This window comes from Cygnus atratus, chromosome 15, assembly GCF_013377495.2.
Source record: "Cygnus atratus isolate AKBS03 ecotype Queensland, Australia chromosome 15, CAtr_DNAZoo_HiC_assembly, whole genome shotgun sequence".
In the NCBI taxonomy this organism is placed as follows: Eukaryota; Metazoa; Chordata; class Aves; order Anseriformes; family Anatidae; genus Cygnus; species Cygnus atratus.
In genome coordinates, this window is record NC_066376.1 from 10,124,379 (window position 1) to 10,151,839 (window position 27,461).

A 27,461-nucleotide genomic window follows, 5' to 3' on the forward strand; every position below is an offset into this window, starting at 1 on the left:
GTAAACTGAACATACTCTGATGTAGCTTTCAATTTAGCTTTCTCTGCTGATGAAAGTATTTTTTCCTCAAGTCACAACTAAGGTTTAAAATGACATACTTGCCAGTCTTTCTACCTTATTACTTACTTAAGATGATGTTTCTATTTAACTCTAATTTTGTACTTTGTCTTGGCAAAGGGGATGTACAAGCAGCAATTGCTTCTGCTATAAACAGATCTTTGAGGTTTAAGATTATTTCCTTATTGTACATTCCAAAAGTTCCAGTACCAGGCTTGTGTTCCTCCAGATTATTTGATGGCAGATAAATCCCAGATCTCGCTTTATAAAGTGTATTTCTTCTTTGTGCAACAAAAGTGGCACAAAGAACATGGAGAAAGGAAACCAGGAGTAAGAAGTACACTTCATCATAGAGACCTAAGAAAAGAATCCCCATTACTTCTGCTCAAGCACTGGTTTTCTTTGATTGCGCTCCTTTGCAATCCTAGTGTAAGCCTCTATCTATAATCTAGTTACCTGTCAGCTGGATGGATACTTACATCCCAAGTTATTCAGTTATTCAAAAACTACTGTTTCAGAACCAGAGGCACCTGTCTTTGTGACACAAGCTGTAAACTTTTCACGTTATAATCCTTTGCCTATCATCAGTTCTACAGGTTTAACAGATGACAGAAACGCAGTCTCAATACATTTTTTTCATCTGATGGCTAATCTGTCATCTCTCTTTTTATTCAGAAGTGTGTGGGCTTTTTTAGGTGTATCTGTAATTAACTGATGGTAGATAACTTACATTCGAACTTACAGTGGAAGTTGAGACTTTTTGGGAAGGAGAGCTGATGAAAGCATAAGTATTATTGAAGCTTATATATACACACAACAGACTTTGGGTTTGTTAGCATAGATTTCCATTTTATATTTAGACTAGACTCCTTTCTAGCACTTCTTCAGAGGGAAATAAATATTTTGTTAGGTTTATACTGCATTAAAGTAAACACAAGGAAAGAAACATGTTCACAATATGAAATCTTCAGTAGTAACTCCAATTTTGTTGGTGTATTTTTCTTTACCAAATCCTCTGTAGTGTGTACAAAAACAGCTGAATAAGCAAGAGCCTTTAAGTATCAGTTCAGGAAGAAAACAGTCTTATCTGGAGTACATTTCATCTGCTTTAACATCATCATTTAAACACTCTGCATTAAGAACCAAAAAGCCAGAGTAATACAGAATTAAATACTTGGGACAATTGAAACAATCTTTTTTCTTTTTTTTCTTAGGTAATACTCATTAATAAACACTTATAAAAACACACTTCTCATAATTAACAGTTTTTATGGACTGGTGCCATAAATAGTCTAAAACAGAGGTTCTTCACTGAGCAATCTTCGCTGGGCCTTTATGCCACAAAAAAAACATAAAATTCACGACCAGCAAATATCCCCATGGATAAACCCCTTAGAGCAGCCATTTGTCTTACAACACTATTACAACATCATCAATAGTTCGTTGTTCAAGAATACAGTTTACTACCGGAATGAGTGTCTCAGGAAACCAGTGCCATCATATGTTTGTATATCAGTTCCCGATTGTCTGCAACGATATCCAAGGTAGCAGAATTGGGTTTAGATGGATGATGACAATGTTAGTCAACAGAATACTGTACTCATTTCTCCATTTAGTGTGCTTTACTTCTTGGTAACTTTCAGAAATAAGTAATTATTGTCTTGTTGCAAAATAATTAGTACTGCTGCACACTTTTTTTTTTACATTTAATTATTGTTACATATATCAAGGCTTTCATTTAAACGACATACAAGGTCTTAATTTACATAATTATAATTTATAACTTACATCATGGCTATACACTTAAGCCATATGTACACTACAAACTTTGGCCAACAATCAGGGAAAAGAGGTGTGATCCTGATTAGTACCACATTGCATACAAAGGCTGCTGTAAATGCAGTTATACAGGGGAGAAACACCCCCAGATTGCTCCTTTCTGCAGAAACTCACTCACAGTTTTGCTGGTATAAGCTATATCCAGTCCAGGACCCAGGAATACTCTGCCAGTATCATATGCTAGCACAGCTATACCAGCCATGCTCCTATGCTTCCTATAGCTTCAATCCAACTTTTATTACTTACTTTTGTTCACTTATTTTTACAGTTGTGGTTGCACAGCTTCTTAATTTTTGTTAATTCTTTAAAGCAGCATACCACATTTCAACAAAAATAAGTATTCAAAATGGTCCTTTAAAAAAGTTTATTACCCTCAGTGAATCAGCAAGTAGTATTTATTTCAAACAAAGCTACACTTTTTTTCCCTTTCATCTAAATCTAGCTGTACTCAATAGTAGTAAAAATGGGACTATAAAATGTAGAATGGAGATGTAATGAAAAAGTTGAGATGTAATCTGAGGTTTATTCAAATATAATGGACTCTTAGCTCTTCTATCTAAAATGCAGCCAAATTGTGTAGACCTATGCTTTACATTTTCATATCAAGTATGTTTAAATTTTAGAGAATGCAAATATTTTACACCCCCTCCCCCCAAAAAACAAAAAAAACCCAACTCTTACAGCTTAGCAATATCTAATTGCATTGTAGTCTGCTAATGAACTAGAAATAATTTAAGTTCCCTTTACAAACAAGGTGATGCTAACTGGATTTATGGAAGTGGCAATCAAATGCACTAACTGGGGTGAGTTATGGAAATGCCAAAACTTTCTATCTACTAGTATTTCAACCCACCAGATGATTTTTCAGTTTAATAATGAACACTCAGTACAGCCCCAATATAACGAAGCTTTAGAATTCATCATTAGGTTTGTTCTAAAGTGAAAAATTCCACTGGAGCATCATGTAGCCTTGAGATGCATTTCAATAAATGAACAGAATTTAATAGTTTAACAATTTGGGAATCTAAATATTAGCCAAATAGTCAGCAAATTTCAAATTCATAAGCTTACTTCAAGAAAGGATTATGATATGAGATACATAGAAATCTTAAGTCAACCCAGAATGAGAACAAGACAGTAACTTTCCTTCGCTTTTAATTTCTTCGTTAATTTAAAAGCCAAGGAAATTTGGGGCTTGTTCACTTGGTAGGAAAAAAAAAAGGGTACTTTAAAACTCTGATTTACCAAAAAAATAAAAGCCCAGAGATTTGCAGACATAATAAAATTTATTTCAATTCCATGCAGTACGGTAGCTACAAGTGTAGTCATATGAAACTGAAGGACAATAACTTCTTCTGTCCATACAATGTAGCTGTAGGTGAAATGAATGGGAGTTCCACAGTTACAAAGAAACAAACAAAACCAAAAAAAATCAACAAAAAAAAATTGTTTCAGTTTTGAGTTCTGTGAATTCAGATACAGTCACTAGACTGTAAATTTTTGGGGGAGGAGATGGGCTCACCACAATTGTACAACTGAAAATATTTAGTTTAAGACATTCTGAAGAAGCTCTGGAGATACCTTTTAATACTTACTACTAATATTCTGGAAAATGAAAAAAAAATCAGCCTTCATCCTAATTGTTAGAATCAGGATAGCAATTGTAGACAGTCCACTTTCAAAGTGCAGCTAAATAAGGTTTTATTATGCAGCTCCTTCAAGTTGTACTGAGAGTAAGCTTTATGTTGAACCAGTTTTTGAAGAAAAACTTCACTGGTCCTTATAAGCTTACATTGCTTTTTGATATGCAAAAATTTACAGACTGTGCTTGATTCTGACCCTCCCATATTTCAGTATGTGCAAACTCTTAGGGATTTAAATAGTCTTTCTCCCTCTCAGTCCAGACCGATCTTTAAAACAGCCAGGATTATCCAACCCTGTAAATTAAAGACAGGGTGAACTGAGTAACTTATATAAACTGGCACTTTCTCATTGGCCCAGTTCTCCCACAAAATGTAGCTCTTATAAATACTAACAGGCACTATTGCCACAGATTCTTATGTTTGCAATTTCACTGATTTACTGGTTGTTAGCATTTTCTGCAGTTAAGAATTTAACAATGCTGAATTTTTATATAGACACAATATGTAGTTTTAGCCTTCAAAATTGACTTACTGTGTCTAGTAATGATGTTAAGTCAACCTAAGTTTGCTGAAGATATTAACAAATGTAAAGCTAATGAAGGTGCCACATTTGCACGAATGTTTTTCATTTTAAGAATGCCTTCAACAAAGAGAAGGGGGCAAAACTAATTCTTTTAATACAAACTTGGCTGAGTGCCTAATTGCCTCGTTTAAAACTGTGTGTGTGGGGAGGCTGAGGAGTTTAGAAAAATCCAGGTAACCAAATATCGAGGTTACTGGAAAGTTAAAAAGCTAATGCAACTGCGTTACATCTGGATAAAAAACATTATTCAAAAGCAATTCAAATACCGAAAAAGATTTCAAATTGAATAGTTTATTAACATGGTAGTCATCTTTGTAACATGTGCACACACACTCGCACACTCTGAATGATCTGCCTGGAAAAAAAAAGTCTTCATATATATCTCGGGGGAAATTAAACATTAAAAATCCGTTAGATTTTCATAATTATAGGCAATTATGTCCACATCACTTACAAAGCTATTGCCGAATCTTTCCAAGGAAGCAGAATTTGGGAGAAAAAAAATTTGGGGGGGGAAATTCAACAGTGGCATAGCAGAGCTCTCAATATGAGAAAGCTGACATAATGTGGACCTTTGCTGTGAAATTTGTCTTTGCAAAATATGGGGAGAAGTTTATCAATGGGCAGAAAATAAGAAGGCGGTGTGAAGTAGGCTTTTGCAGAGTCGATTTTCCTCACAGTATTGTGCGGGGGTCATTGAGAAAAATGCTTAGTCCTTCTCTGGAACCAGTTTCAGAACTTTTCCAATTGCAATGGTCTTACCTAAACCAAGGAGACAAACACTACAGTTACATATATTGTGAAAAAGCATAAATCTCTACGAACATGAAAGCTTTCCCCACACATAGAGGCTCTCCAGAATACTAGAAATAACACAGAATAAATTACTGTATTGTAGGATGAAAGCACAGCAAAAACTTAGAGAAACTGTGATTTTCACAGGAAAGAATACAGTATGAATTGTGGAAAGTGTACTTCATGTTCATTTAAGGAATGCAAAGCAGAATTATTCTGCCAGACCTGTTTACTGCTTTTAAAGGTAACAAACTCCCTTATCTTTTCTGCATTTAAAGAGATATTACATTATCTGTATCTTAGGTGCACATTCCAGGGTGCATTAGGAAAACAGTGCTGCTAATTTTTCAAGTTCAACCATTTGTTTTACAATGCACATTATTCCTCTAAAATAAAACACACTTCTTGTTACTAGCAAGAACTCTGCACAACAATTTACTTAGGTTTGCTTTCCATTGTTATGCAGATACAGTAATTTCAACTAGATGCCAGCATTTTAATACTTCATTGCCATGCATGATTTATTTGAAATGACTGTATTTTTGTAGCAGTTAGCTGTTGATCAAGCACTCTTACCCTCATCTCTTAAGGTAAAGCGACCCATCTGAGGGAAATCTTTGAATGTCTCAAGGCAGATAGTTCCTGCTGTCCTTAAACGGGCAATGCATACTTGATCTTGTTTCACAAAGCGTGGCCGTGTCTTACTTTTTTCTCCTGTTTTTTTGTCCACCAAGCAGATTAAGGCCTGTAAAAGAAGGGAAAAAAGACTGAAATGTTGTCTTAGAGAGCAACTTCTGAGACTTACTGCGTAAGAGAATCCATCATTATCTACTGCACTTTTCAGAAGGCTTATGCTAACAGTTACAGACATTTTTGGTTGTGTTATGGTACTGACCAAAGATTCCAGGCGAGGCTTGAGCTTTGTTATATTAGTCACTCCAGAGGACTCTTCACCCCAACAAGTGCATTGTCTGTATTCACATCACAACACAACTTACTGATATTTTAAGGACACTTACTGTTATCTCAACTTCTTCAATACAGGTGTGGATGTGCAGCACAGCATTATAACCTGGACAGATAATGGATTTGTGCTCAATTATCACTATCTGTAAAACAATTAAAAATAAGTTCAATTTTCCTCATTTCATTATAAAAGAGCATAGAATAACTGAATATAGAACTTCATTAAAATGCATAGTTCAGCAATACACAAACACAACATCTTTGTCAAAGAGATGACCAAGTTATTTCTAATATGAAAGCATAAAACTGAAACATTGGCATACCAAGGTCTTGCTTTCAAAATTGTAGGTGACCAAAACTTAATTGAGAAGTTCCATTCAAAACACATATTTTCAAAAATCAGATTGATGATGTCAGAATAGGAATATATGTTATTGTCAATTTAGAGATGTGATAGCAAATGAGAAACCTCAACTGAAACCTAGAACTACTGAAAATCAGATTTGGTGAAAGACAGGCAAAATATTTCAATGCAGTTTACCCACTTACACAGCAACCAAATGTTAATTATTCTACCTGGGCGTCAAACGTGCGTCCAGAATGACACAGGTTGTTGGAATCACATAGAATAAATCCTGGAAGGATCTCTTCCTCTTCAATTCCCTTCAGTCTGATCTTTAGATTTTCACCTGGGGCTACTGAATCAGTTTCTACATCATCAGAAAGGATCCCAAGAACTTCCACGTTGTGCTTAAAGCAAAAATGCAGTTTTCAATTATTGAATATTTTAGCTGGGTAAAAATAATCACTGATATGACAGGATTTTAAAGAAACCTGAAGTCTAAATCCATTATATTTGGTTCTGCAAGCTTCAGAAAATGTAAAATATTTGAACGACTAACATTTTAAACAGCATATTTATTCAAATAGATTTTAATTCATATAATTCAATATGTTCAATGGAAAGCAAATTTCAAAGACATCCACTATGTCTCAAAGCAAAGTTAGTTTAAAATTTACAAAGAGATGAGAGAGACAGACATATTGTTGACTAATTCTGTAACAGTTTGGTTAAAGGCATTTAGTTCCTCAATTTCTCCTAAATAATACGTCAAGCAGTTTTATTAAGAGCTATTGTCTGATACAGTTTACTGTTTGTATCCTTTAAATTTTTTTCTTATTTTCCTTTGGCAAAAATTAAAAAAAGGACAAAAAAAGTTTTGAACATTATTAACCCACAGCAAAAAAAAAAAAGTCTTTGTATGCTTTCTGTACAAATGCAAAGTAATACACAGTTCAAACAAACTATGATGTGCTGCTCAGCAATTCAGTTTACTGAGGATATATAACTTGAGTTCTGAATTCTAAGGAAGTCAATGAGACACAAACACATACTTGCGTACATTGCTCATACGAGATGAGTGCTTACTTCTGCTCAGTTGAACAATAGGAAGTTTTCTGATTTAAAGTAATTAATACCTTTAAAAATCAGGCTGTTTTCAGAGCAGAATTTTTCTAAATGTCTACTCCATACCTTGTTTGGCATCATCACAAGCTGTTGTCCTTTGCAAATAGAACCTGATTCCAGCTTTCCAAGGACCACAGTGCCCATATCCTTCAATAGAAAGAAATTACATAAAAATTACAAACTTTTTTCTAAGGAGTCTGTTTTATTATCGTACTTAATTGTAAGTATGATTATTTAACCCTATGAAGTTATATACCACTGCAATATTTAATGTTTTGGAAGCTATTTTCATGAAAGATTACAGATTTTGAGTCTCGTATAACATTAAATGAATTACGTCCCTTCCCCACCACTATTCCACAGTTGGAAACATAGACATATCAAAGAAAAAGGATATGCTCTAAAAATATGATAAATAGTGCATTTACTGCTTTCTGAAAATAGTACATTTATATTTTAAGTTGTACCTTATATTTATCCACAATTGGCAGCCTGATTGGTCCATCAGCTGAACGGTTGAAGTTTGGCAAATTATCCAGGTAGGGAATAAATGGTAGTCCACTAAAAGCAGAAGGCATTTGTTTCAGTTACATGAGCACCCGTCTATTTAAAAATGGCTCAGAATGGATAAATGCAGTCTCACAAAGGGAAAGATTTTCATTCTGTCATCATTAAGTACCAAGACCTCTAAGACGTCTATATCTATCATAACAGTCCATCATTAGCGTCCACATTACCCTAGCTAACATGTTAACACCTAGGAAGTACATATAGTTTTAAAGTTACAGTCCCAGGCATATTTTACATACATTCATTATCCCCTTGAGAATCTTGCTGGATTCACTTAATTTGTTTTGGATATGCAAAACCATTAGCTAGTTCCAAATAAGATTTTTTTGTTAATACATTTTAGCTGCCATGAACAATATTGGAAAACATGAAACCCAGTGGGAGACATGACTTATCACTAACGATAATCCACTTTCAATCAAACTGTTCATATCAAACAATTACTCATCCTAGCAACAGGTCCAATGCAGCATCACTGGAAAATTCACGTGATGGCATCGCATTCAATTTCACAAAGCCAAAAATTAATAAATATTGCTAATATTTTCGAGAGTCTGCTAACTTTAATCTTCTGCAGTTAGCAAATGCTTTTATTTGGTTGATTACATGGCTCTGTGTTCTTGTTGCTGTGATCCCGTTTCCTTAAACACTTTAACCAGGAATTCTTGAACGCAGCTACAATACGCCATTCTATACTTCTTCCTAGCTTCACTGTAGCATTTTGCTCTTATTGAAACATAACTAATACACAAGTCATTGAATTTAAGATACATACATATACCAAGGGCAGAATTCTGACTGTTCTTTAAGGTTTGCTCCAGTCAGTCCTGAGCAGGGCATGAAATGAATATCTTTCTTGGGATTGAAGCCAACTTTCTTCAAAAACGGCACCAGTTTCTCTTTACATTCCTCATATCTATTAAAACGACAAGCACATTAAGATAAACTGAAGTTATTCCAACATGACATAATATTATGCTTAAAAACAACAAAATCAGACTTGTTTAGTTTTCATGAGTTAAGTTATTCTGTAAGTAGCAAAACTAATAAAGTTTGGTGGCGTATTTTCATCTTCTCCCCAGCCTTCCAGCACAACTTGGTATTGCTTACTTCCCCCATTCCTCTACTCCATAAAGCACCACCAGTTCCCTCCCACATACCCCAATTACTGGGCTGGGTAAGCAACAACACATGCTATATCTGCTTTTAAGCAAGAGATACAGGCCAAGGTAGCAAGACAAACCAAGCAGACAGCTACTGAGGTCATTCTGTGGGCTTTCACCCTAGCAATAGTTTTATCTCTTCCAATCTTCTATATCGTTTTGTAAAAACTTACTGCTGTTTATATCTATTACAGTTCTTGCCCTCAGTTTCTGCTGAATTTAATAATGTTAAAAACTGGGGAAGGTTGGGGCAGGACCAAGACAGCACAACTGGCCATGCCTTATCCTCTTAGCACACCAGGCTGATGCTGTAAGTTTGCATAATCCCTCATAGCTTTCCTCAAGAACTTTCATGATTCTTGACAGCACAGCAAGTTCTCTGACAACTCTTCTTATACTATAGAAGGAAAAAACTGTATCCCATCACTACACAAGTATCTCTAGGAAAGGACTAAATCACGCTTTTTTAGCATCCAGCTTGAAGGGACAAGAAGATGTGACAGAAGCCTTAAAAAGACCTAAGTTTTGACACTTAGGAAAATTAAAGCTCCTTTGTAACATTTGAGCATTAAAGCAGAAAAGAAGAACTCAATCATTATTATTACAGTTATTTAAGGATTACATATAGTCTTTCTAGTTATTTTTACCTGGCCCGTAACACTGCAAGATTCCCTTCCTCCCTCCTTCTCAGACTGCAGTCATGAAACACTTAATATATTATTTGCTTATTCAGTTCAGCTTATCATAAAAGAAAAACTCCACCTTGTATGCATCTACCCTGTGTTATTTGAACAGGATAATGCTGTTCTCACCAAACCTAAGATAGGAGCTTTGCAGAAATGTGGCCAAGCAATCAAGAATCTGGCAAACTGAACTACTGAAAGCAGAGTCACTTCCTTTCAGATTCAGTATAAAGCTTCTAAGTTTCCAGCAAAAGTGGGATACAAAATTACTTCGGTTAGGAATTATTTCATTTCAGTATCTTTTGATGATTTTTTAAAAAATAGTAAACTCACCTTTCATTACTCCAGTTTACAGTTGGATCATCCATTTTATTAATAAGAACTATTAAATGTTTTACACCTGCTGTTTTTGCTAACATGGCATGTTCTCTTGTTTGTCCACCTTTCTCAAATCCAGTTTCAAACTCTCCTTTTCTTGCAGAAATAACCTAATTAAAAATACACATTTTAATAAAAGTTCTACAATTTTCTCAGCAGAAAAACAGACAATGGGTAATATCACCTTAATCAAAAATAACTTTTGGTAGTCAAAATTTTTAAAAGCTTTTAAAATACACTGGTATAACCTCAGTATTATCCATTAGTTTCTGCTGGGACATACATAAAAACCACATGAAAACTGTGGACAATTTTATGAAGCTGTTATTTCAAAAAAGACTCAACTTATGATTTTTACTTTTTAGCCACTGTGACAAATGAAATGAGTAAACCAACAAAAATCAAAAGCTTAATTCCACAATAAATCAAAAAAAAAAATCTGATTTGTCCTTACCAGCACTGCAAGATCAGCTTGAGAAGCCCCACCAATCATATTTGGAACAAAGCTCTTATGCCCAGGAGCATCTAGAATAGTGAAGTGTTTCTTCTCAGTTTCAAAATAGGCACGACCCACTTCTACTGTTTTACCTTTGTCTCGTTCTTCTTGATTTGTGTCTAAGGCCCATGAAAGGTACCTACAAAAAACGACCCAAATATTGTTTTATATTCATTTTTACTAAAATTAAGTATGAAAATCTGGTTATCGTAACATCTTTTTTCTGCTCAACACTTTTAACCATATTAGCACTGCCAAACTAAAGCTTTTCCAACACCAATAGTCACTTTTATTGAATATTACTTGTATATCTAGTAAGCCATATTGCCCAGTGCTAGCTGTCCTTCACATAGACCTGTGCAATTCTGAACAACAGTTTTCAATTCCTAACTTCTCCAGGTATGATCTAACCTCAAATACTAAAGTACTGAGCTTTGCCTCAGTCTGAAAGACAGTTCTGTATCAAATGAAAAACGTTTCCTTTTTCTCAACATAATTAACTCAAAAATTAGCTCTGATTTGCATATTCTTATTTCCTCAAACATAAACAGAAGTTGGTGATGAAATAGACAGTATTCATCCTATATTCATACCCATCCTATATCCTTTATTCATCCTATCTTTAATCATATCAATGCTTGTTCCTTCCTAATTACATTTTATCCCACTGACAACCAAGTTAGACTTAAGGTTAGACAGATGAAATGAAATTAAAAGGTTCCAAAAGGGAAATCAGCTTTCCAGAAACCGAGGGCAAAAGAAGCAGGATGCTATATGGGCTGTATACAAACACACACACACAAACAGAAGAAAAACACAAATGAGGCCCCAAAATCCATACATGAAAGTAGCATCTTCTTACCCAGAGGAAACTTAACAACTCTGGACCTTGTATCTTAGTTTTTACATGAATAAATGCTACTGCCAGAACTGTTCACTTGCTTTCATCTTGCGTCTGCCATACTGACTGATTTGATCTCTGTCTTTAGATATCTCTCTGCTGTTTACAGGTAAAAGACAGATAGAATAATCCCAAAGGCTGCCTGAGAAAAGCATCTGCCTTGTACTCCTTCACCAGACAAATACGCACTTTCTAAAAATAAAAAAATAAAAAAAAGCAGCAAAACCTGTTGCAATGTGAATTGTCAATCGCACTGTTTCATATAGACCTGGTTAAAGAAGTACTGGAGGAAAACAAGTGATTCCTCCCCCCACAAACCAAATCCATTCCAGCAGTAATAAAGTTCCACAGGGACAGAGATTAAAAAACAGTTTCTTGTTTTCGTCACAGCGCAAAGAAAAAAGCATGCTATTATCTTCAGTAAATTTCATACCATGTTTCTCTGTTTTTTTCTTTAGCTTCTCTTTCGTATTTTTCAAGTGTTCTTTTATCAACCATTCCTGTCAAATACCTAAGAAGAAAAAAAGTAATTTTACATAAACAAAAATGTAGTTAAATAGTTACACAATTCCTACAGATTATTTTGAAAAACTGGAACAATCTGATGTGAACAGCAGTGGAATTTCTTCTCTATAAAAACCTGCACAATTATCAGTGAAAAGTATGACACTACTTCTTTAGCAGATAATTTTTTTTTAAGCCTCTTCGTAAAATGTTCTGCAGTGGCAAGTTTTGAAATGGAACTACGTCTGTTATGTACATGCCAGAGAAATCCAATCTTTCAAAATTAGAGTAAAAATTGAGATAACAGAATTTTAAAAATAAATATAAATGAAACATTTCTAAAATGTAAAGGAAAATATTTTTGGTTTCACTCCTTACATAGGAGAAGAAACCTGATATTTTAAGAGAGATCTTTCAGTTACCAAAAGAGGTAGGTGAGGAGCATACAGTTTTATAACATTACAACTTTCAGATTTTTCACTCAGATATTTTTACCTGATCTTCTAGTAACAGTAATCTGCCTAGTTTACAAGGAAAATTAACAACAGTAAATAAAGGTTTACTGACAATTTTGGTTACCCTCTTCCCCCCCTCCTTACAACAAAGGGATCTTCTGCAAAAATGAAAAACAGAAAAATTTAGAGAACTTTAGGAACCTAACAAATTGGTAGGAGTGTTAAGAACTGACATCTCCTTGTACACAGAGAACAGACATCAGATAACAAAATGCTAATTTCCTCTAGTATTAGCAACAAGGTTAAATGTAGCATGACAGTTCCGACATTCCAGTTTGGTCAAAAACAAAACAGGTTGAAAATGCCAAGACAAAGACCTCCCACTTTTGCTGAGAATATTATTTTAAATCATAGGAATAGTTTGCATCAGCAGGATAGCATTTATTTCTTCATGTACTACATTCCATTTCTTGGTTTTGACAAACTGTAAGATTGAACTGCATTTATTTACTTTTCTCTCATAAGAGTATTGCAAACTCTAGGTACTGTTTCTAAAATAGACTTAAAAAGTTAACTTTTTATTTTCATATTTTAAAATCCAATTAAGCTTGACGATGTTAACACTAGGGAATAAGCATTTTCTTTCTTTCTAAATTCTCACAAAAAGGACAAAGTTTAACAAACGATATAAAGCACTTTCAACTGCATTTCAAAAGTGCAAAGAAAAACAGAGTTAAGTTCTAAGAAAGCAATTTTTTTTTTTAATTTAATAATGCATGCTTTTGCAGTTGTTTCCATTAAGTGAAACTTTTAAGATTAAATCTGCTGGAATTTAAAAAAATCCAAAGACAATAAGCAACTACACTAAACATACGATGATATTTTATCATAAAAATATTAATCTATGATGATTAAATACAGAAAGAAAATACTTATTTTATATAATATATTTTAATCCACAAAACAGATCAGCAATCTCTTAATTTTTTTTTTTTTTTAAGTTTCCTTACATTATTTGTCCTCCAATGGTTGACTTGCCAGCATCTAAAAAAACAAAGGAAATAGTTAAGTTATTCACAATTTAAAATAAAATCCTAAGAAAAAGGAAAATAATTAAGATCAATGTCACCTTATTTGTTTTCAAATATGCCTTTCCTAATTTTAATCTACTTTTTTGAAGTATCTCTCAGCTTCCCTTGTTTCCACAAGAGTTCACTGTCAATTCAATTACTGAATTTTGAAAATCATGCTTTTAATACATATCAACTTGGCATCATCTGTAATCAAAGAACACCCAGCAAGATGTGATCCAGCAAAAGCACGGGTTAAACATGTTCAAAAGCTCTTTCCCTGTTTCCTTTCTCCCTTGTTACCAACTTCTATACGCTACTCTTCAATATTGGGATGTACCTCTGCCCACTGCCTCTTTATTTTGTGTGACTCAGTTCTGAACTCACCTGGCTAAGTTACAATGCTTTTAAAGTAATAAGAGTCTATACATGTGAAAAATCTAGAACTCATGATTCAATATCTCCTACGTACTTTTGACATCACTTAAGATTCTTCCGAAACTTGTTGAAACTACTCAGTTGGGATGCTCTGCTACAAATTCTTAGGTATTAGCCCTGTATTAAGTTGTTCTATTGTTTAAGGATCTATAATTTTTAATCTTATGAACATTATTTTTTGATTTAATAATTATTAATAATAAGAGCTTTCTGAAATTATTTAAAGCAGAAAAGAAGCATTGTTTTCTGATTCTGTCCTTTGGAACACTAACACAGACACATAACTTTGGCATTTAAAAGAGCACTTACTTGAGAAATCATGAACACAGACGCTGTTGTGTCCAAGAGAACCCAAGCAGTTCCTTGTCACTCTGTCCCTGAAAGATCTGCTTTAAATTATTTATTTTTTCCAAAATAGCTTCATTAAGATGAATGCTCCTACTACCCTCAAGACAGGATGAATACATGCATTGCTAGAAAAAGCAGGATTCATTTCTAATCCTTTCACCTAATACACAATGCAAAAATTGTTACGTCCCATTCACTTACAACTTACCTACGTGCCCAATGAATACTACATTTACGTGTTCTTTTTTAGGAGCACCTGGTGGCGCTACAACAGATTTCGGTTTTGGTATTTCCTCCTCTTCTTCCATCATTTCCTGAGCACTTTCTTCAGAAGGCCCTGAATCCACTGATGGACCACCTCCTTGTTCTGCTTCACTTGTTTCTTCTTTGTGGTCCCATGACTCTTCTGGGGACATTTCTGTCTCTCCATTTTCCACTAAAAATTAACCAATTAGATATATTCAAATAGATCAAGAAATTAAAAGCAGTGACTGCTGAGAAAAGCTTCCACCCCTCAAGATGCAATGAATAGATTTCAATTATTCAGTCTGTTAATGTATTTTTACATTTAAAAAAAAGGCAACTGCTGCTTGTTTCTGAAATGGTTATTTCTGGGAACTTTCGAACTTTTTTGCATGCTGACATCAGAAAACTGATTCACAGAAATGAAGAGACTTCTGTTTTAATAAAGCAAAAAAACTTCATGGGGAAAACACATCTGAAGATCAACACGGTCTATCATGTTGGTCTGAATCTGTAGACAGCCATGTTTAGAAATAAAAAGGGAGAGAGAATGGTTTAAGTTCTCCCATAAGCCATACAAATACAAAGAGAATGATACAATTTCCATGTTCTCATTATTCATACTACTATTTTATGTTAGTTGTCATTTCACATGTTAGTGAGACTATTTTGCAGTATAAAATGACTTTTGAATAAAGAGCTGATGCTTTTTTCACTGTTCAAAGTAATCTAACTGCATCTGTCAATGCATACTAGTGGTCAATTATCTCTTTGCTAATCCAAGTATAAAGACACAATGAAAAACAGTAAGGACCAAAATACAATGGCTCAATAAGGTATTCTTCAATTTTGTTTACAATGATTCAGCAAAAGCACAATACTAGTTATTTTGTAGCCCTATTATAGTGAAATTGAACAACTCTCATCTTACCAACGGATTCTGAAATTTCCATGTTAGCAGCAGCATTTGAACCTAGGGAAAAAAAAAAAAAAAAAAGGAATCACAAACTACATCTATTTACCAAGACAGCATCAAGAACACAGTAACAGAGTAAATTAATAAAAGGATAGTTCAGGTGACTGGGCACTTTCCTATGCTATTTAATACAGACATTCAGTTTTTTAAGTTTTGCTTCATGGCCTTCAATAAACCAGTTGGTCCTTGTGTGCCTTGCTTGACTTGGTATAACACTGTAAATAACCACACTGCCTTACAACAGCAGTACGGTGACAAAGAATGAATATTAGAAAAGGATTGCACACATTTTTAAAAAGGAAATGCTTTGTAATAATTTTGTTAAAGTTTATTTAATGGAGCTACACTGCGTGTTGTCAGAACATGAGAACAATTACCTTCACAAGAGGCTGTCTGCTCCTCCGGAGAAGTCTCTACGGGTGCATCTGCAAAGAAAAAAGTTTAATTTTTAAAATATATTGTTGTAACCAATTTCTACACTTAGACAGCAAAGACCATTCTTCCAACTTCATTGCCAAGCGTATTTAACAACCAAACCCCAGCAGTACTAAATATAGTTTCCAAGCACAAGTACTTCTAAACAACACTGCTTAAAAGATTTGAAAGTAAAACCAATCCTGAACAGTTCCATCCCCAGCTCCCCCCTCCCCCCCCCCCCCCCCCCCAAAAAAAAAAAGGATACACTTAAATCAAGTTCTAAAGGAAGCAATTTTTCTGTATATAGTATTGTACCACCCCATGCTTTGGGGGCACACTTGCTATTTTAAGTGTTAGTATCTAACTGATGTTTAGAAACACGGAAAACCAGTTTCACTGAAACAATGTGTTTGCCACGTCACAGTTGTATGGCAAGGTTCTGCCAGCTTCACCTTCTAGGTGCGCCTACGATGCTATTGTGACTGAAATTTCACATTCTTCACAGCTTGTTTCAATGTTTTTAAGTTAAGATCTTCTCTAGTTATTAGGGTCAAGAGATAATTCATTCATACACCTAGACAGTTTGCCAGTCCTCTTAAACATCATAATATAGCCATGGTACTCAGAGAACGATCTCACCAGTTGTGTGTATCAAAGCCACACATAGGTTATTTGGATAGATCAACCTTCTTAAGCACTCAACCATGCCACTAAACTATATGCTGAGGTGTAACTAATTACTAAACCTACTAAAAGTGGTATGTTCCAAGTAACAATTACACCACGTCAAGTTTTGGAACGTTGTTCCACATAATCAAGAGGCATTCTATAATTATCCCTAAAATCTTAACCTATTTATTTTTACCATGGTATAAATTACACTTCGAAGTTCTTTGAAATAAGTTCATCTCTTTTTTTTTTTTTCCACCTAACATATTCATACCCTCTATGTAACTGTACTGCCAGCTCTCCTTCAGCCCCACTATAGAAACACAGACCTTAAAGCATTACTTGCTCTATATGCATAATGGGACCTACAGATTGAAAAAAATCCCTCAAAGGAACAAAAACATGCAGAGAAGGACCTGATTCTAAGCCTCTTTGCTTTAGCATTGTTTGTGTATTTGCTGCAGACTTCTATAAACTGGAGCAGTGCTGGAAAACCTGGAAGAGGTCCAGATGACAAAGCTTGCAGGCAGGGTGAATGTGGGTCAGAGCGTAATACCCAGTGACCAGCAGCAGCAGGAAGGGTACAGCAACACAGACAAAACTGTTCAGAGCAAGGTTCCCTACACTCCTGTGTCATATCATACATGATCCTCATGCCAGGGTCCCAATATCACAGGAACAAAGCTTTGAAAGAATGATTTCATAGAGTAAGGAAAAGCATACGGGTAGAATACCTTGAGAGTCCTTGCAAGAAATATTACTCTCATTTGAGAGCTGGAAGAGACCCAAATCATCCCACTTGAGCGTGGTAAGCAGGTGGCACAGAATCTAGGCATGAACCAAAGGCCTATTTTGCAATGCTTCAGAAGACTGTTGGCTATTTCACACATACTGTGGTTGGCCTGCAGAGCTTTCATTACAGCGCCATTTCAGCAAGCTCAGGATTTCACTCCTAAAGTCTTCCATAGTGAAAAACTTCTTACATGACAGTACTTATGCACTTGCCTCAAAACAAAAGGTCTACAAGTAGATGAAGAGTTGCTTTAACTCTTAAAATACAGCAATCAACCAACAACATTCATAAAAATTTTAGTTCTGACTTTCTGGTATATAATCCAACAGGCATACAGACTAGAGAGGGAAAGAAAACTTCTTTCACAAATAACAGATGAAATAACAAATTGTTAACCTAAAAAGTATAGAAACAGAGTTCATTCTCTCAAAGAGCAGCACTCCTGAAAGCATGCCCGTCTGTTAAATTTTATACGAATCTAGGCACACTAGAAAAAAAATCAATAATATAGTTTGTGTATGATGCCAAACAGTACTAATGCCACAAAGAACCAAGGGGCAAGAGACATTCAGCTATTTCCAGTCACTGATTACATTCTGGTCACTTTGATACACAAAGTGGCAGACTCCTTTTGCAAGAGGACTTCTATATATGAAATACACTGAAATATGCACTGTTCCTTCAAAGCAGGAAAGGAATACAAACCACTCTCTTAAAGAGTGTATTGTAGAGAAACCAAGTAAAAGAAAAATACTCTTAATTTCAAAAAGAACAGGCATTAAGTGATAGAAAGAAATCCCTTTCAGGAATTGCTTACTTCTGTTCAACAACTTCAGGTTAAGGCAGGTTATTCTGGGCACTGATGCATTGCAAACAAATAGACAAGAGAAAAGTCTGGGCTTTGAAGAGTCAGATTTATCATTTGCCCTGCGTGGAAATGAGCAAATCCCCTGCAGCATGCCTGAAGACAACCACCCCAAAAGGATGCAGTTCTACTGCTGCTTAAACTGCTGGGTTGCCACGTTGTGCTTTTTTTCTGTTTCTTCTGTTGTCAGCCCTAGTGCATGTACAATTACAGAAGTTCCACAGACAGAGCTGGTCTGACCGAAAAGTGAACTAGCACAAAACTCTTTCAACCAAAAAACAAATCAGCTCTCCAAAGCAATGTATAAGCTGGTAGATAAGTGCTCCTGGTGCCATGACAGATGACAGAACAGCACTCTGAATAACTCAAGGAAAAACACTTCACCTTAAGCTCTGAAGCAGCCTAAGGAACGCGTGGATCACAAAAAGACAATTTTAAATCTAGTTCAGATAGGCTTACTACCTAGGACTCAGTACTGCATTATGACATTAGAAGAGTTCCAAACTCCATGCTGTCCATGCAGCAAAATGTCTGGACAAACCCAGTGACCCAAAGTAACCTTGTTCATTTTCCCCATGAGGTAAAAGTCATTGTAACAAAATACCTTTAAAGGCAAGGCAAACGGAGAAAGGTTCTAAATCGTTCTTGTAATTTATCCTATTCTCTCCAATATACTCAAGTAGACATGCGAAGTTTTAAGTTTGGTGTTTTCTGGAAGTCAGCAAAGTAAGCTCAACATATCAAGTTGAGCTTGACAATTCTAGGTCCTCATCTGCAAGCATCCTTCAGACAAGATTCTTGTCACATGAGTGGGATTCAAAATGCAGCTTGCATGAAATACGGTTTTAAAGTCAGAAAATGCCTTAAATGATATCAAATTGTAGTTAAGTAATGTTTCAAATTCTTGGCTTTACATATGGCTAACAACAATTAGATTTTATATAGCATCCTTCATACTCCATCTCTCCTCAAACTGTAAGTCAGGAACTGCTGTTGCATTTCTTACTCCCTGCATTACAGAAGGTAAGCAGTTTATCTTTAGTTCTCTTGAACATCAGAGCCCTAGGACATTTTTGTTTTAAATCAATGCTGAAGGTAAAAGTGGATACATATGTTACATTAATCTACTGCTAGACTATTAAACAAGGACTTGATGTAATCCATAATCTTGTCTGAAAAAAAGTAAAACTTTTAAAAACACAATTCACTGAAGGAGTATGCATGGTCCCAATGAGTCCAGAAGCACACTGGACTCATTGGGACCACGCATACCAGCGGTTTCAATAGAAAACTGCTTTAGAATTAAATGATTTAGAATTAAATTTACATTAGAATGAAACAAGATTTTCAAGTATGGGACAGGGATAGCTGGTAGGCTGAGAACCAATATCAGAAGTGTTGTTCCAGTGACAGGGTAAGGCCTGCTGAGACCCCACCACTTCATCACAAAGCACTGCATGCTGGAAAAAAAAAAAAAACAGGAAAAAAAAGTAGCTAACTTCAAACAGCATGCAATCAGAAGTTCTGCCTCCCGCTAGCCAGAGTGCACAGCGTTACTTGCTGATCTGGAAGGATGTGTGGCACAACAGGGACGTGGTTTAGTGATGGGACTTGATAGGTCAGGCTGATGGTTGGCCTCGATCTTGAAGGTCTTTTCCAACCTAGATGAATCTGCAGCTCAGGTACAGTCTTACAGCCAAACTCAAGTGCCAAGCAGATAGCTATCTCCACATAAGCACATCCTATTCAGTGGGAACTCCCCAGAAGCAGCTACCTGAAGCCACAGTGCAAATGCCTTCACAGAGTCAGTTATCATGGCTTGAAGAGAGGCTGTAATTTGTCTCTCTGCCTAACAGAACTCGGCTCCCAGGCTGCTCTGCTGCAGGAGAGATAAGAACCTTGGCAGTGCCAGTACCTGACAAGTGAGGTTGAATATGGGGCTAGTGAAATGGTTTGTACAACAGAGCATAAAGGGAAAGGAAAAACAACATCAACAAAAAAAAGGGGACAAATTCAGTTTGAAAGAAGTCTCATCTGCAAAACGTAGATGGTCTGGACAGCGTGTTGTTGCTGCTCCAACACAGGCAAGAAGTTCCTTCAGAGGAATTCCTAGAAGGCTAGGGAGTGAAGAAATGTGTTACACCCACCAGTGATTTCCACCACCTTTTCTTACTTGTGGTTTCAATACCTGAGTTCAGTGCATATTTACTAAATAGTCATATTGTCTCAAAAATTTTAATGAATTACATAACACGTGTTTGTCCCTAACCTTCTCCCTTTTTTCTCTAAAAAGAAAGTATAATGGAAGTAAAATCACACCAGAGTAGAAAATTAAAGGTCCAAGTCAAATCCACAGAGCGGAAGAATCAATAAAAGATTCTCAGTGGACAAAAACAAAAGAACATTCTAAGCACAAATAAATGCTAGAGCTACACAAAATATTTCATGCTCAATACTTTAAAATACACAGAAAAGGTTTTCAGGAGTTCAGTGAGCAGTAAAGGCAGTTGTTTTGAAAGCTAACTTATATCCAAAATTATTTTCTCCTCTTCTCTGCCCTGTTTCATAGCCTAAGACCCAGCTTCTCCAGGGGACAAGAAGTATGTCCAGTTTTTACAATGAACCAACATAAGAGCAGTTGTAAGAGTTTTAACATGACTCCATAATATTCATTAAAAATATTAGCACTTGCTTTGTATTCATATGATTTTACTACATTCTAACTTAGCAAAAGACCCACCTTTTTCCTTCCTCAGTGAGGGCACACCTTATGTTTATCTTATCTAAAGACAACATGCTTCTTCATAACTGAGTCTAAGAAAGCTTATGGGGATTTTCAGGGAATACAATGAGAAAAACCTTTTCCTTACAGCCAAGTATCTGTGCTTAATTGACAGTTTGATTTTTCAGGCAGATAGTCAAGAAATCAAGCTCTGTATTAAACCAGTTAAGGATTCCACTCTTTCATGAATATATCTCAAAAGCCTGTAGAAACAGAATAAAAAATAAAAAACAAACATATCCCATGGATTTTTAGCAAGTTAAACCCAGGGTCTTAACATTTACACAGAGTTCCTCATCATGTGTAACTTGCCCCAGGCTGTTCTAGAGAATGCATTTTCAATATTCCATCACCTGTCCTGAACAAACTCTTGTACTGAAATTTGATCAGCTTCACTTTCATATAAGCCTCTTCAAAGCAGCCAAATTTCACTGATCAAATGTTGACTGGTTTATTCCTTCATAATAAAACAAAACCATCTTTCTATTTTGACTTCAATCATCTGCATCTCTTGCTTGTGTGTCTGTCTCATCACAACACTGGAAAAAAAGCCCCAAATTCAGTAAGTGAAATTGTAAAACCAAATCCCAAATTATTTGTGTTGATTTTGATAGAGCAGCCAAGTCACACCGTCAGCAGCCTGCACAGACTCCAGGACAGTTCATCTAATACACAGCCTGCTCCTAGTGGTCTGCCTTTTATTGGAGTCAGGCAAAGGCCACAAGCCTGATGAATTATTCTAACAGGAACAACACAGCGCTGGCTACCTGCCTGGGGGCAGTTCAGACGTGGACAAACGCCATCAGTGCAACGCGCTGGCACCTTGACCGCACTGCATATATACACTATGTCTGGTAATCGAGCGAGCCCGTGCCAAGACACAGCCTTTCTCCATGCTGACCAGGGTACAGGAGGCGACACAGCTCATCCGTCTGGAGAGGCTGATACATAGACCACTGATCTACATAGTCGAGTGGTGATGCAAATCAAGACTTGCTTTTGATAACAAGAATTTACACCACACATTGGCATTTACAATACAGCATTAATTTGCTTTCATGTAAGCAGTTCAAGTTTACAATTATGATCTATGAACAGTAGCATTATCAGCTCTGTATTTGTGAGTAAATCACCAGCACGTGGCTACTCAAATGCTGGTATGAGTAAACTACATAAACTTGCATTCCTTTATATGCTAGCTTCTTGTACAGAGACCTACTGGTTTTTGGCAAAGACTTTCTTAGAAGGTTCATATGCAAAGTGAAGTCTGGTGAAGAACAGTCTTAAAACCGAGAACGAGGCAAAGCAAGAGATGACCAGTCTGGGGGAAATGTGATGACACAGATAACTCACCATCCTACTCTGGAAATTATAGGCTTCAGAACTGAAACAGAAGATACTAAAGGTCCTTTCCTTGTTACTGGTTGTGGAAAAAAAATTGTGAAAGTTCCAGCTAGCTACAAGGTCAAGAAAAATGAAGGCTAGGGAAAACCAAAAAGATAGATGCTATATCCACTTATTGAAAGCAATTGAAGAGTGAGGATGTCCAGCTGCTTGAACATAACTATTTCCAAAGTGCCTGCTGCAGGCCAGTGAGGATATTTAGGGAGTGAAACAAACCAAAGGGCATCGAATCTTAAACAAGATGTCTGCTTTGCTCAAGAGTGTAGGTTCAAATTGTCCAAACTAGTCATTGCTGAATGCACTCAGAAGTTTGCTTCAAGTGGCCAACATACATACTAAAAGAAGCAATGGCACTAATGCCACCAAAAGGCTAAACATTATCTTTTCTTACTCCAGCTGCCATGTATCACGTACAATTTGTTCACGTTACTGTTCTATTACTGACACTTCTTTCTTACCACAAGCACTGCATACTTAAAAACACTGAACAATTCAGGTTGAAATGGACCCCAGGAAGTCATCTAGTTCACTCTCCTAGCTCAAACAAAATCAACAGAGAATAGTTAAAAATGACTTATAAAACAGAGAAAACCTAACATAAAATAAAGCTCATACAAGGGAGCTGTGATCAATTCTACCAAAAATCCTGTGAGCGTTCAAGAACTATGACAAAAATGTAACCACAAGAATGCAAGTTGATGCTGTGTTTTCAGAGATTTTTCACTTGGATAAGCTTTGTTTGGATCCCAGGTATGAGAAAACAGAAGCCTTATTAATCCTAGTAAGAAAAAAAAATATTGTAACTATTCCCTGGTGTCTTGATGTAGAAACAAAACAAACAAAAATGCAGTTGTATCTTATATAGACTTACAAAAGTAATAAAGCATAATAAGAGTAAGTCATAGATGCTACAGAACAGTGAAGCTGCAAGGTGCGGTTGTGATCAGGAACGTATAGAGGCACTAAGACAATCTACTGTCATTTTATTGACTATCACACCTTGGCTTAATTTAGTTGAGTTTGCTAGTCCAGCAACTGCTATCTAAAATAAGCTTTCCTAGAAGCACAACTTGTCCATGATGTACTTGACATGACTCACTGGAACGTACTCTGGTACAGGGATGTCTGTTGCAGACAGAAAATCCAGAACCCTCTATTTCACATTTCTGATGGAACCCAAAGATTCCAAGCAAATAAGTTAGACTTTGACACAATTTGATAAACGCAGGTCCTCACAAGTACAACATTTGGAGCAGATTTTTTTGAGCTGTTCCTTAGGTTCAGAAATTTAAACAACGTGCTCTTCTTGCATGTAATCAAACGGTAATTTAATTCCAAACTAGTTCTGAAACATCTGCAAGCAAAAATTACATTAGGGGTAAACATTGGTCAGGTATTCTCCCTAACACATGATTTGCAATCAAACGAAAAGCACACACAGGACATAACTTTTAAAGTAAACTACTTGGAACACAAATCTCAGGAGTCTCACAGTTTTAGAAAGTTTGCATCTTGTTCTCCAAGTGGTTTTTGCGAACATTATTTCAGTGCTCTAAACATAATTGACAGGATTTTTAGAGAAACTACTAGAAGTATCAAGTTATTGCGCCTAAGAAGAAACACTATTACATACTACCACCAGACAACTGAGATCAGAATTTTTCTACGTCCATTGCTGCCACTGCACATTTATCTTGACCTCCAGCATCCTTTGAATCACTGAGGAATTATGGCCCAAACAAAATTTCAGCAAGAGAGAAAGTTTTAAGGAGAAAAGTGTTACTAAAACTTAAGTTTAGGCCGCTTAATTCCTTTAGCTGACAACTAGCTTTTTAGAGTCCTCATAAGAATCAAGATTTATTTAGGCTTTTCCTAATACGAACCAGTATTTCTACAGACCTCAAAACAGATGGTAAGTAGAAGTATTTTTTTCCTCACAAGGTAATAGAGGATGCGTGCCATGGAACACCTAACTGCCTACGGGAGTAAAAGCAAACTGGGTTGCTGAAAAGTCACCTATTCAGCACCATTGTCTGGTCACGTGCTGTTCTGACTTATTTCCAGAGCAAGCTCCACCCAGCTCTCCTAGCCAGGAAAGTAGTTGTCACCTTACATGAATATCTGCCAGGACAAGACTGTCAATTATTCTTTAAGCAAGTACCTCGGACCTGAAAAAGTACATAACAAAGACAGAATTCCAGTGAAGAAAAAAATGGATAGGGGGACACCTGCAGATTTGTGTCTGCTTAACCCTAGGGACACCCAAATCAATTATAGAAACTTCAACTTCTAAACCTTAAAGAAGAATTCTAAACCTTAAAGAAGATACAGAGGCAAGCCAAATTCAAATCAGGTAGATCACAGCACTATAAAGGAAACATGCTCAGCAACTAAGATGGAAAGAAAAGCTATCCTGATCACTCCAGATGACCAACAAGCTTTCAGTAAAGTCATCTTCAACCTCTGGAAAGGCAGAAGCTTATCATGAACCTGGCAAGTAGCAAAAGAGTGAAGAAAAGGAAAGCCTGAAGAAATAAATACAAGTAGGTGAGGGAAAGTAATTTAGATCCTAAATTAGGAAGCCTTAGAAGAAATCTTACAGAAGTAGCCAGGAAGTAAAATCAGTTATTCTAACATTCAAAACTCCAAGAAAGTTTTCAGTCACAATACTGATTACAAAGTGAAAAACAAACTTTGATGCATGTTGTAATAATGGCTGAAAAACACACCAGAATTAATTTTAGAAATTATTTAAAGGTGTATTGTATGTTCAGTACAGCCTCAAGCTATCTGCTCTACCTTCACACCACTGAACCTTAGCAGACACACTTATTCTAAACAGGATCCAGTCGTTGGTCCATGGCTTCTTGGAAACATATTTTAATGCACTTATACATTGCCTACCTACATAGCACACAAGCTACATTTTCAGATTAAAAAACAGAGTGCTGAAGAGAACACAGAATCTAACATTTACTCTAACAAAAAAATGGGTTAATATTCTGTTATGCAAATTTTAAAGCATCATATATGAAAATTACAGATTTCAGTTGTTAACATCAGATGACTAGATCCTAGGGAGTGCAAGACTAATTCATATGTTAAATCAGCATGCAATAAATAATAAGCCACAATTAACAGGAAATTATAACAAACATGATGTAACAAGTAGTAGCTTTAGTGAAATTAAATTATTGGAATCGATATCTAAAATATGAGCTTGTTTTACAATGTACCAATGGGGATAGAGAAAAAAATTTATTAAAAAAATAGTAATGCATTAACCTACCATACTTAACCAGGTCCCAAACTCCTTACATGTAATGTGACATTAAAACCCTGCCACAAAGCTAGCTATCATGTCTGACGTTTGGAAGGATGTGCAGTTTGGAGCTGGAAATTAGAAAGTAGCTCTCTTTTAATTTCCCATATGCAAAGTAAATGTAGTATTAACACCATTTGCATATGCAAGGATCCTTTGAAATTAAAAGCAAGGCAAATTTCAGGTCCTTCCATTGACTGAGGCCAGCTGGACAAACCTCCCTTCCCTACTGATCTTTTATCAGCATAACATTAGAAAACAAGTTAACTACTCGATGTAATCTTCAGGAAGGCATTTAAGACAGATCTGAAGCAGGCAGAAGCTGCCATTTTCCCCAGTAATACCGCGTGTATCACCCCCAAAAACCTCCGGTAACTTCCCGAGCTGCTTCGGAAGCAGCTCCGTGCGCCTCCCCCTGCTCAGGGACGACCCCCGGAGGGCAGGGAACAGCCGGACCCCGCGGCTCGGCCTCCCCGTGGGGTCCCCTCCCGCTGCGGGGCAGCGCCCCGAAAACCCCCAAACTCCAGCGATGGCCCTGCTGCGTGGCGCCCCTTCCCCAACCCCCCCCAGCGCCCCCAGGAACCCCCTCAGCTCCCCCCGGCCCCTCCTCAGCTCCCCCCATTCCCCCCCTTAGCGCCCCCGGCCCCCCTCAGCTCCCCCCTTTACTCCCCTCAGCACCTCCAGGGGCTCGCCTAGCTCCCCCAGGACCCCGCCTCACTTCCCTAAATTCCCCCCCTTTCCTCTCTCAGCTCCCTCCCGACCCCCCTCAGCACCTCCCCTTATCCCCTCAGCGCCTCCCTCAGTTCCCCCCAGGACCCCCCTCAGCCCCCCCCCTCCACTCCCCCTCAGCACCCCTCCTTATCCCTCTCAGCACGCCCAGGACCCCCCCCCCCAGCACTCCCTCACCCCCCCCCAGGACCCCCATCAGCCCTCTCCTCCCCCCTCCGCCCAGCCCGGCCCCGCCCGGCCGCTCTGGCCCCCCCGCCCCCCTCACCCCCTTCCCCCGTCCCTTCCTCCCCTCTCCCCCCCCGGCCCCCTCCCAACGCGGCGCCCGGCCCCGCTCACCGTGGGGCGGCGGTGGCAGGCCGGGCGGGGGCGAGGGCGGCGGCAGGCCGGGCGCCGGCCCCCCCCTGAGGAAGGCCGGCACGAACTCGGCGGCGTGGACGTTGGGCACGAAGGGCTTGGCGTTGACGTTCAGCTGCCGGCTGAAGGCCGCCCCCAGCAGCTCCTGCTGGGCCTCGGCTCCCCGCCCGCCGGGGCGGCCCCCGGGCCGGCTCCGCTGCCCGGCTCGATGTCCGCCTGCTCCCAGCAGTCTGGAGCCGAGTCGCTGCTGCTGCCGCTGCCGTTCGCCTCCATTTTGTGGCTGCCCCACAAGGCTCCGCGGCCCCCAAGCGTCTCCCAGCGGCCGGGGGGAAGGGGGAAGCCGGCGGCGGCACCGACTCAGCACTCGCTCCGCCGATTCCGCGTGTACTCCGCCGCCCCGACGCGCAGCGCGGTGTGGCCCGCCGGAGCTCCCGTACCCCTCCCCGCGGTCTCGCCTGCCGCCATTTTGGTAGTTTTTAACTCGCCCGGGACTCGCCCACCGCACGGCGAAGGCGAGGCGCGGGAAACTACAATACCCATAATGACTTGC

The 27,461-nt window shown here is 37.7% G+C and overlaps 1 protein-coding gene across 1 annotated transcript; it reads right to left on the minus strand.

Annotated features, from left to right (window-relative positions):
• Positions 1-3,163: 3,163 nt before the first annotated feature.
• GSPT1 (G1 to S phase transition 1) lies at positions 3,164-27,362 on the minus strand. Its single transcript, XM_035548861.2, has 15 exons — positions 26,894-27,362; positions 15,954-16,001; positions 15,532-15,573; positions 14,566-14,793; positions 13,512-13,545; positions 11,976-12,053; positions 10,600-10,780; positions 10,101-10,255; positions 8,697-8,837; positions 7,819-7,912; positions 7,418-7,498; positions 6,460-6,633; positions 5,937-6,026; positions 5,494-5,662; positions 3,164-4,884 (listed from the first exon to the last, which is right to left on the minus strand). The coding sequence occupies exons 3-15, from the start codon at positions 15,551-15,553 to the stop codon at positions 4,832-4,834; spliced, it is 1,500 nt and encodes a 499-aa protein (XP_035404754.1). The 5' UTR covers positions 15,554-15,573; positions 15,954-16,001; positions 26,894-27,362; the 3' UTR covers positions 3,164-4,831.
• Between the last annotated feature and the right edge of the window lie 99 nt (positions 27,363-27,461).